The sequence below is a fragment of the Arachis hypogaea genome, chromosome 17 (genome assembly GCF_003086295.3).
Source record: "Arachis hypogaea cultivar Tifrunner chromosome 17, arahy.Tifrunner.gnm2.J5K5, whole genome shotgun sequence".
In the NCBI taxonomy this organism is placed as follows: domain Eukaryota; kingdom Viridiplantae; phylum Streptophyta; class Magnoliopsida; order Fabales; family Fabaceae; genus Arachis; species Arachis hypogaea.
In genome coordinates this window covers 130,342,698-130,353,973 of record NC_092052.1, presented here as the reverse complement: position 1 = coordinate 130,353,973, position 11,276 = coordinate 130,342,698, and the positions used below count along the sequence as shown (strand labels likewise).

The following is an 11,276-nucleotide window of genomic DNA, read 5'->3' as shown; positions in this document are numbered from 1 at the left end:
GTAGACCCTATCTGCCTTATCAATTTCAATTTGATTATTTTAACGAACTTCATCTCAAGCCATGTTGGCTTGGATTATTTCATTGCAGATTGATGTAATGAAATACCAATACCACCAACTCATGTTCCATGGTCCAAACAAATAAACAAACAAAAATTAGAATTTAGCTAATATTTATCCTAAAAGTTGAGAATTTAAGATATATGTTAAGATTATACTATTTTTTATTTTTTATTTTAATAAATACATAACAAATACATTATTTATTTAAAATTTACATGTTTTATAAAAACTTTTTCAATTGATCATCTTAACCTGCTAGCTAAATTCTAAAAATTAAAACACCTCATGGTCCAAACAAAAATATTTAAATAACTATAACAATGATTTAATTCACAAATAGTATACGTCAGTTGTTAACTTGTTATTGCCAAGAGTGAAATATATTTGAAAGAAAAAATAAATAAATAGGTATAAACACTTCAGAAAGAATAATATTTTAAATATGATAAAAACCTTTAAAATAAAAAATTGGTAAAATTAAAAAAACAATAGTTTAATCACCATTGAATTTATTACTTCTATTATATATAAAATCTACTATTTTAATTCAAAAATAATTAAATCCTTTACTTTTTCTTACTCTACCAATTTCTTCATTTTAGAAAACCCTAATCTTTAAAATATATATATATATATATATATATATATATATATATATATATATATATATATATATACCTTTACTTTTTCTTACTCTACCAATTTCTTCATTTTAAAAAACTCTAATCTTTAAAATATATATATATATATATATATATATAACTAGTTTCTATTTGACCTAAAAACAAGTTAACAGAATAGGATTATCATATTACAATCTTATTGATTCACGTGTTCAAGTTTTTCTTTCAGAAAAATGGAATGATAAGACTTATTAGTTACAGTAATTAATCTATATACCTACTACATCTATTTAAGTGACAAGCAAAATGTTGATGGCTAATTCCTTTCTATAAGAACGCCATCTTTTGAGTACATTACATAAATGGTAGACTATCCCTCATTATATACTGCACCGGCCTACCTATAGATTAAAACTAAATAAATTTTTCAATCCGTTCTGTCCCTTGGTTTTCTACAAGGTGCACCAGAGCTTATGCCATTAAAATGGTTAGATCCTAGTCTCTGATGAGAGTTAGTATCCCTAAAATTACTGTTGCTGCTAATCCTAGTACTTTCTAACTTCCTATGGTGTAGAGTGTCTGAATGTGAGAGAGGCACAACACCTCCTTTTCTTTCTGCATGCCCCATTTTGTTCCTGTACAAATTGCCATCTATATCTGCACTTGAACCATGAGAAACTGAATCATATCGGTCCACATCGGCTAGGGGTGAATGCCTGAAGTTCAGGGGAGAAGATGAGGAAGAGGTGGAGGATGAGGTGTCGGATTCGGAGTTCCTCCATGGGCTACCCCAGCCGACCCTTGAATCACCGAAAATATAATTGGAGAACTCATCTGTGGTAGTCGAATCATGAGTGCTATCGGTGCTGCAAGAACCTAAGTCGGAATTGCTGCTGATTAGCGATGAATTGTCACTTGACGAGTCATCTTCTAAAACTCTCTTCAGGTGGTGAAACTTTGAATAGAAGGAGTCCAAGGTGGGTGAACCATCTGGACTACTGATATATTCAGCAGGACCAGAAGTTATAGATACATTCCGAGTTTTCGTTGCGGTCTTTCCGGTTACTTTGCCTTTTGATTCTGGGGACAATGTCTTGCCTCTGATTGATCTTGGGGCCTTGGGTGAACACCTACAGAGGGAATCAGATGGTGAGAGAAGCGCACTAGAGGCAATTGTTAGTAAAAAGGAACATTGCTTGCACAAGATGCACCAGAAAAATAACACCAGAAGGGTTACCTTGCATAAAAAAGCATATATGATCCTTTTGTTAAGACTCTCTCCACCTCAACAGGTGTCACCTACAAGACATAAAGGACATGGTTAAAATGAAGTACAATATACTCGCACAATTGGTTAATAAATCCTGCCAAACAAACCAAAATTGCATATGAAGAAACTTTGTTAGGTGCATCTGACAGGTTTGAATAGTAAGTAATAATGAAATAAAATTATTTGTTTTAAAGTTTAGAAATGATTTGAAAACCTGCTTGTCGATAAACCTTGGAACAGTTTTATCCAGACCAAATGATTGTCATATGATTTTACGATAGAAGATTTTGTCACAGAATTCAACCAAGCCTATGCAGATATACTTTTATTCACAATAATAAAGAACAAATGATATATATCGGTCACAGATTTATGATGTTACAAGTGGTGGAACCAAGGCTACATATTACTAATTTGGTGTGGGAATCTAGCAAGTACCTGTAAAACCAAGCCAAGAGATATGTCTTCAGGATATATGCAAACAAATGGAAACTGAGGGACTTACCACACTGTCATCAACCTTGAACCACTTGTTTTGACTATTCTTCACATAGCTCACATAGTGACCAGAAAAGGCAGCATTCATGATATCCAAGTGAACAACTACACCATACAGTCTGTATATAGGTGATTTATCACTAGTCCCACTCATGAAAGGAGCCAAGTCAAGAGTTTTAGGAAACTGGATAGGCTTGTTAAGCTTCCCAAACTTTCCTGACTGCAAGACAAATGTAACAAATTTAATGTACTATCTGCATATAGACAGCACAAATGAAGGTAATAACATATTATACTTTGAATTTAAGACATAAAGTACCTGAAATCTCTTTAATGCAATTGTAAGAACATTAGGTGCCTCAGAAATGGTCAGCTTCTTCTTGGCCTTCTCATAAGATTTACATCTTCAAATGGAGAGGTTACATTAATAATATAGAAAACTAACTTTGAGCACAAGCAATTTGAACAATAAAAGCAAAAATGCCAAAAAAACGTTAGTAAGCCAAATAACATACCAAAGCCTTAGTAATCCAGAATCCACATAAAATGCCAATGTTAAAAACACTTGTACACCAAACAAGATTCTGCAAGCATGGGAGAAGGCTAGCTAGAGCTTCCATATGTGCAGAGACTCTAGGAGTGACTTTCTCTTTTTAAAGTTCAAACATTTTTTAGGACTTAATCCTTTTTTGCAGGATTACAAATGTCTACACTGATTTAAGGAACTAGTATTTATATCTTAAAACAGAATTCAAGTTCCTATTATATAACAACACTGAAACTTTTAAAAAGGCCACTCTAGGACCAACCAACCTGACACAGTGGTACTTATTTTCTCCATCCAAAGACTCGGTACTTGTAAATCGTCGAAGAGCTTCCTGCAGGGTTGCTATGTCCCCTTCTATCTCAACGGTAAGATCCATCATCCTTTCCTGACGTTCAGATTTTCCTCCACATTTCATGCATTTTATCTGCAAAGTATGAGGTGCATGTTTACTCTCCACATTATTTGAATTAATGGATCTTAAAATGAGGAATTTATCTATTGCAAAAGCATGGCAACACTGTATTGGTGCATTATAACACAGGAAAGGGGGAAAAACATAATAGTTTAGTAGATTTCAATATATAAACATAAATTACCTTTGATCTAAGGTAACCCCCAAATGTTAGACCAATTAAAGTAGTGTCCTCTTCCAATGAACCACATACATCAACCCCAGCATCCATAAGGCAAACAGATTGCATTGTGTCAATGGCATGCCTGTTGAGTATAACACCAGATTCCTTAATCTGAAATGAATTACAGGACAAGAATTATGTGGTTACACTTACAAAAGGGTTTACCTTAGAAATTCATGTGCATCTTCTTCTTTGCCATTACCAAGTTGACTTCCAGTTCTCCTTAGTTGGGAGAGTATGCCCTTAGGAGAGAGTGGATATTTTGTATCCTTTGACTTCAAAATCAAACTTTCAAACTCACAGTTGAAACATTTTTTATTTGCACCTGAAATTTGCATAGAATTGTTTAACCCTATTAATGGGTTACAGAAGATAATATTCAAGAAATATGGCATGCAGATGATTCCAATGGAAAAACTGATTTGCTTACATACATGCTGTAGAATGTAGTCCTTGAAGAAAATATGCAGTCAGGGGTGGTGTAAATACTAAGCACTGGAGTACAGCATTGGCATAACAGCTGCAAAAATAAATGAACAAACAAGCTCTTTGAACTAATTATCTTATCAAATGTTTCTAGCAAACAAATCATTTCAAATTACCTGTTCCCACAATTTATAAGACCAAATGGGCTAAACTCCCCCTTGTTCGAGTTATAAATCTTGACAAACAATTCATAAGGAAAAAGACCCTGCAACATCTGTAAATGTAAGATAAAATTGCACAAGGCACAAAAGAACATATAAAAATAAACAAATAAATAGAAATTTGTTCAAGAAAGAACCTTATCACTTTGTTTTCCTGCGGTATCATTCCAAACTAGTGGAAACTGCTTTGAGAAATTTGATCCTCGGAACTGATCAACAACTTTTAAAACAGATGATTTCAAGCCACTCTTAGAATTTGCAGAACAGCTAACACCCCCAGACGACGTACTAGTGGCAGATTGATTACCATTATTCACATGTTTTGTACTGGAATTTGAGTGAGCATCAGTTCTACAGACTAAATTAGAATCAAGGTCACGTGTCAGGCATCTAATTTCAGCAGACTTAGAATTGATGCCATGGTTTCCTACAACACGATTTGATGCCATAGAAATATACGATTGCAAGTTATGGACGTTCAAAGAATCTGCACAACCTGAACCTTTGCTAGGACTGGGGGATGGTGGGTAGAGACAAGATAAGGGTTGCACAGAGCTGCCTTTAGATTCCAATTGATCAGATTCATAAACAGGGGCAGCAGCAGGGTTTGGAAGTATGGAATCTTTGCTGTTCATGAATTTAAGATTTGTAGCCTTTGAAGAATTCACTGTATCTCTGTCATTCTCCGTTGATGCTGATCCTGAGCAAGGCACATTGTCCCCAACAGTATTGGGAGAAGCATTATCAGATACAAAATTCTTTGCCTCACTATCTTGCGCTTGCATAAGAGCGATGGAACTAAACGAAAAGCGAAATGACTGAGAATCAGATCCTGTATTGTGAGTGGATTCATCCGAATGGGATGGAGAAGTGTCACTGTTGACATCTTCTTCAATCCCAGTTGTGCCAAGAGTTCTATCCCAGAACCCGGAAGACACTATGGAAGGCTTGATTGTTGCCCCCTTCAGCATACCTGAACCTGAAGTACCATTTTTTGCAAGTTTTCCTTCTTCTTTACAAAGACCAGATCTACTTTCATTTAATTTACGCATTGTCGAAAAACCATCAACTGATTCAACCAAACTGGCAAATTTGGGTGATGAAGACATAGCTACAACCATGCTACTGTCACTTGAAGTGCTATCTGGAACGTCAAGTGTTGAATCAACAAAAATCGGTCCATCAGATTGGTCATGCTCGTTTGATATAACACTCTCACAAATAGAGGAGTCATCAGATGATTCACTAGCACTTGGAGAAGCTGAGAAGCCAGAAAAAGAGTTACTTGACAACTCAGAATTAGAATCTGTTATAGTTCCCCCTGCAAGGCACTCATCTCTTACATTTTCATTTTTTCCATATAAAACTTTAGAAGAAACACCAGCGACTGAAGTTTGTTGGTTTTCACTGGACGCTTCATGCTCTGCACCTGCAATTTCAGACTTCTGGTCAGCGATTCTAGAGAATTCTTGCTCGGTTGCCTTGTTGCCAAGATCACTAACTACATCACTCTGCCGAAGGATTCTTTGCAGACGGCATTCCAATTTGTGCCCTTGGCGCCAATGAAGAGTTTGACACTCAAACGAACTGAAACACATGATACCAAAATGTATATAACACAGACATCTTACGCATACGGTAAAGTCCACAAATAAAATAAAATCACAGAGGAAAACCAAGTTATACAGAATGGATCATTCAACAAGTTCACAAGGCAACAAAACAAAACAAAACAAAACATCTTTGAACAGCTAGCAAAAAAATGAAGAGCATAGAAGAGAAATGGAAGATGAACTCACCAGTAGCGAACCGATTTGCACTGAGCGCAGCGTGCGGTGGCGGGAACAAAGCACACGGCACACTGATTGCTCTTGACGGCGGTTTCCACCGCGGCACCGTAACCATACGTGGACTCTCTCTCGGCCCTGGCAGTTTCCTCAGCAGCCAAAATCAGAAGCCTCCTGATCTCTTCCTTCCTAGCCACTGAAATCCGCCATTTACGGCGGACATAAAAGAATCCGATCGCCGGAAAAACAAGACAAATCAGCAGCAGCAACAGCACCAAAAGGACCAGGCTCGAAAACCCTAGATCCCCGGTGTAGCGCATTTATCCTGCACCCGATGCACATCCAGCTATGGCAGCGACAAAGCCTATGCTCCTCCTAATCCTCCTTCCACCACCACACATAGATGAAGAAACTAACTGATTCAGCTGAGAAAAGCGGCACAACTTGCAATGTAACCGTCCGTTTCAAGTTTCAAACCAAAGGCTCCAATCAGGTAGCTTGCTTTCGGTGATTAAACGGTGACGAAATACGCGGCAGCGCGTGACGGTGAGATTAACGAGGACAATAGAGAGTTAGAGAGAATAAAAACAAAAAAGCGTATGCAAGTAAAAGGAGGTTTTCTTCTTTTTCTTCTTCCTTCTTTTCTTCAATTGAGTTACTGCTTACTGAAAACGATGGCGCAGTGCAAAATTGAGAAATGAGAATTCTCCGGTGGTTAGATTCGTTTTGGTTTGGATGGGAAAATTTTGTGAAGAGAGAGAAGAAGAAAACGCGGTAAATGTGAAGAAATAGTATTAAATTTAGAGAGAGAATTAAAAATTGTGATGGTTACAAAACGGGAAATTGATTGTTGAGGGAAAAGAATTTTGTTCCAAAGTTCCAAGTTTCAAACCGTTGGGAAGCGTGAATTCTTCGCCCATCAAATATTCGGATCTCTGTAATTAAAGAAACTTTCACAACTTTGATTCTTTTGCTGGTTTTGTGTAAAGTGTTTTCTTCTTTTTTTTGTTTTTCCCCAAGGTATTTCCACTTTAACAATTTTTAAATATTCTTAAGGTCCAGTAAAAGATTTAAATTTTCTTACAAATATCACAATGATTTATTATATGTTTAACAACAACAAAAAATTATTATATGTTTGTATAACACGGAAATTTAATTAAAAACTGCTCCCCAATTACCCAACGAAAGTATTTAGAGTCATAATTTGAAAACTAAAAACAGTCATAATTAACATATTTTTTATTTTTAATGTATTTGTTTTCTTATTATATAATAAATATATTAGATAAATAAATTCTTAACAGAATTAATTATGATAATTAGATTTTCAATAAATATTTTTATAAGATAAATTAATCTTTTTTTATAAAATGACAAATTTGTCTTAAAAAATTTAAAACAATAAAAATTTATTGAAGATCAAATATCTTATTTAAAATTTATTGAAGATTAATTTAAATATTTGTTTTTTTAATATTTTTTATATTTTCAAACATAAATTTTATGTCAAACGTTCTTAATATAAAAAAATAAAAATATACAAACATAATATTCGTAAAAAATAACGCATATAATATTTTAAAAGAACAAAGTGATTGGAAGAGACCATCTTAGAAAAAAGACTTTGAATTTTGACTAAAGAAAAAAAGAGAGAAAAATATTTAAAATAAAATAGTGAGTTGGACTTAAATGTTGAGACAAAATTAGTAATTTGATCATATATTTAACCTAAAAAAATTGCACAAAAAAGGTTCGGTTTTGGGGGGAAATTATGGGAGCAGTGTATGTGAGTTGGAAGGTTATGGCAGGCAGTGCACGTGAAGTGGGGCCCATGAATGAGCGGAGCCCCTCTTATACGGTACGGATTGATTCTAATGGTTTCTGATTCGGGGGATCGGACGGTGGTGGTGGGGCCTGGATTCCATGGACCCGTTGATGAAATTTTTTGGGATTAGCATATGTCGTTGTTTGTTTCTTTTGGTGTGTGAGAGATTCTGTTGGAATTAACCATTTTACAAGTAAATTGTCTTCTTAGGTTTGGGGTAGGTCACAAACACAATTTTGGCTTTTCAACGTAAGGAAAGGAAAGTATCTCCTACTTTTTATTATTTTGTTCTAATAAGTAATAATATATACATTTCTTATGAATAAAAAGATTACAAGTCATGGATCAATGATTATATATGAACGGTGATAGGTCACTTTTACCATTTCATGAAAACCAAGGGATAGCGATTTTTTCCGTTGTTGTTATTATTATTATTGTTCATATGTCCATGTACATGAAAATAAATTGAATTATGTGTTACTGTTTATTAGCAATAAAGAAATTAATTATGCCAAGAAATAATAGTTCAAATGGCATAATTTTTCCATATTCAATTAAGAGATTGCGGGTTTGAGTCTCTATATTTTCGGTAAAAAAAATAAAGAAATTAATTATGAGCTATGAAGCACGGACACTTCGTTGAATTGCGACACTCGTCCGACATGCGTGTTTGTTGTGTCCAAACCGTGTCTTAATAAAAAATAAAAAAATTTTCACCGGAACACGCTTAGACACACCTAAATACCATCACGTGTCAGCGTCTCCAATCTTTTGGTGTATGTCATAGATTATGAGTGTTAACTGTGAGATTGACTAGGATGATCAATCAAAAGTTGAGTAAAGTATTGTTTTTGTCCCCAACGTTTGGGGTAAATCCTATTTGTGTCCCTAACGTTTAAATCGTCCTATTTGTATCCCTAACGTTTGTAAAAGTGATTCAATATTATCCTGTTGTCAATTACACATCATGAGCACTTTAGTTTGAGTTTTAAAAATCTCTTTTTGAAGTTAGAATACAAATGTCTGGGATAAAATCGATGATCTACTCCGAAAAATAGCTCATCAAATGTTGAAACTAATTCCTACAATATTTACATAATTCGTTTTTCTAGGGACATAATTGAATCTAAACATAAATAGTGGGTATAATATTAAAATCGAACACATCCAAGTGAGACCTAATTGAGAATGAATACATCCAAGTGAAAATAATTGAAAAATATAATCTGATTTGTTAGTATAATTGATAGTAGGATAACATTGAATCATTTTTATAAACGTTAAGGACACAAATAGGACGATTTAAACGTTAGAGACACAAATAAGACTTATCCCAAACGTGACAAAAACGATACTTTACTCATCAAAAAGTCTAGTGTTTCCTGTTTATTGCTAGAGATTTAAAATGAGAAAAGGTTGTCTCAATAAAAGACTTTTTTCAATTTTAAATGAAGATTAAAGACTCTAAATGACAGTGTAATGTTTTTTTCCCCTTCAAAAATTGGTATTAAAAACACTTGTGTACCGCGGCAAAATCTGACCAGCGTTGGTTGTATACTTGTATGGAGCATTTTTCTTTTTTTTTTTTTTACATAAAATCTCTATTATATTACTAATTTAATAATTAAAATATGTTATATAATATTCTTTCGTTAAAATTGAGATAAAATATTTTTTTCTAAAATTAATAAAAAAATTTTATATCATCTTATCTATCTTTCTTCTTTTTCTATTTTTTCGATCCTTCTCACTCTATATATAACTTATAATTTATATTATATTACTAATTTAACAAACTAAAATATGTCATGAGATATTCTTTCATTATAATTAAAATAATTTTTTTTCAAATGAACAAACACACACTCTCTCCTTCTTCTTTATCTTTCTCTTTCTTTTCTCTCTCATTCTCTATCTTTTTCTATATTTTTATTCTACCAAAAATAAAATTAATAAATTAATATAATTTAAATAAATCATGAAATTATAAAAAATACATTAAATTTATAATTAAATATAATAAAAAACATCCTATAATATTATTTACATAAAAAATATTATTATTATATACATATTTTTAAAATTTTTTATTTAGTTTCAAATTTTCAATGTTTAACTTTTTAAATATATTTTTTTATTTCTCTTCCTTCAAATATTTATTACATATAATTTGAATACAATACTAATGTTGTGATTAATAATTAGAATCAACATTCAATTGTTTAAAAAAATAAATTAATTTTATAACTATTAATATAATTTTTTTATACTAATATCTAATTAGAGAGAGAAAAATTATGTTTTTAAATAATATACATGAAAATTAATTATTTTAATTTGTGTAACAAACTTAATATTTAATCAAATATAAAAGTACAACCATTAAATTTTGTAATTTTTAGATAATAAATATTAAAATTAATTTTTAGTAAAAGATAAAAATAATAACTAAACAATTTATTATTTGATTTTTTTATTTACAGAGATTCTAATCCTTTTAGCCGATAAAAATTTTTGTCTCTTGCTATTTTTTTTATAGAAATAGTTTAACTACGTAAATTTTTTCTACTATATTATATAATATCAGAATAAAATCCACATAATTTTAAAAAATTTATATTCTCGGAAAAAAATATTAGTTGTAATTAAGAGCACATGTTGTGTACCGCGGGAAAATCTGACTAGTATGGAGCATTTTTTTCTTCTCTTTTGTGCTACATAACAACAATTAGATAGACACTGATAAAATGATATAATGCTAACAAAGCGCATAAATTATATAATTTTTTACTTTAATTTAATTAGTCCATTTTGTCAAGTTAGATGAAAAGGACATACATGGAATGGTACTATGGTAGATAGATCACACATGGTGTGTTGGATTTGTATCCTAAAATTGAAAAGTGAATATTATAACTTCTATTTTTAATAATGTCTTATTTTTTTACAAGTTTTTTTTTTCAAATATATAATACAAAATAATCATGTGTGGAGTGAAATTATAAAAATAAAACAAAATTATAATTTGTTCTTAAAATATTAGAAGTAGAGATAAAGAGAGACAAAGCAAATTAAAATAAATAAAGACACAAATTTAATGAAAATAGTTTGGATCAATATATTTTTACTCTTTATAATTATGAATTTATCTTTTTTCTTTCTCTTCTCTATCCTAAATTACTTTTTTTCTCTATTTTTTTTTTTTTACTTCTATATCATTTTAACTCCCCTCTCTTTCTCTCTCTAAGAAAATATTAGAAATGAATCTAATTAGATTAAAAAGACAGTAAAAGAGAAAAATATAAGTTAAAAAATTCTTTATTTTTAATTAAAAATAATAATTTTTGTATTTAATAAACTATAAAATGATATTTA

At 31.7% G+C, this 11,276-nt stretch overlaps 1 protein-coding gene across 2 annotated transcripts; it reads right to left on the bottom strand.

Annotated features, from left to right (window-relative positions):
* Window positions 1-852: 852 nt before the first annotated feature.
* LOC112766046 (ubiquitin carboxyl-terminal hydrolase 16) lies at window positions 853-7,087 on the bottom strand. Of its 2 annotated transcripts, none has more exons than XR_011875689.1 (11): window positions 6,083-7,087; window positions 4,421-5,870; window positions 4,239-4,327; window positions 4,071-4,156; window positions 3,802-3,961; window positions 3,598-3,718; window positions 3,268-3,425; window positions 2,774-2,858; window positions 2,395-2,674; window positions 1,924-1,985; window positions 853-1,816 (listed from the first exon to the last, which is right to left on the bottom strand). XR_011875689.1 is itself a non-coding variant. In XM_025811900.3 (11 exons), the coding sequence occupies exons 1-11, from the start codon at window positions 6,388-6,390 to the stop codon at window positions 1,114-1,116; spliced, it is 3,435 nt and encodes a 1,144-aa protein (XP_025667685.1). In that variant the 5' UTR covers window positions 6,391-7,087; the 3' UTR covers window positions 853-1,113. The 2 variants fall into 2 exon arrangements, 1 of the variants encoding a protein (XP_025667685.1); XM_025811900.3 differs by having other exon boundaries at window positions 2,462-2,674.
* Window positions 7,088-11,276: the final 4,189 nt, after the last annotated feature.

Bases quoted from the DNA above. Each gene is read 5' to 3' on its own strand.
- LOC112766046 (XM_025811900.3), bottom strand. From the start codon at position 6,390: ATGCGCTACACCGGGGATCTAGGGTTTTCGAGCCTGGTCCTTTTGGTG. The intron at 3,962-4,070 runs GTATGTAAGCAA...TGCAAATTTCAG, and splicing joins AGGACTACATTCTACAGCAT to GTGCAAATAAAAAATGTTTC. The intron at 2,859-3,267 runs GTTGGTTGGTCC...CTCCATTTGAAG, and splicing joins AATAAGTACCACTGTGTCAG to ATGTAAATCTTATGAGAAGG.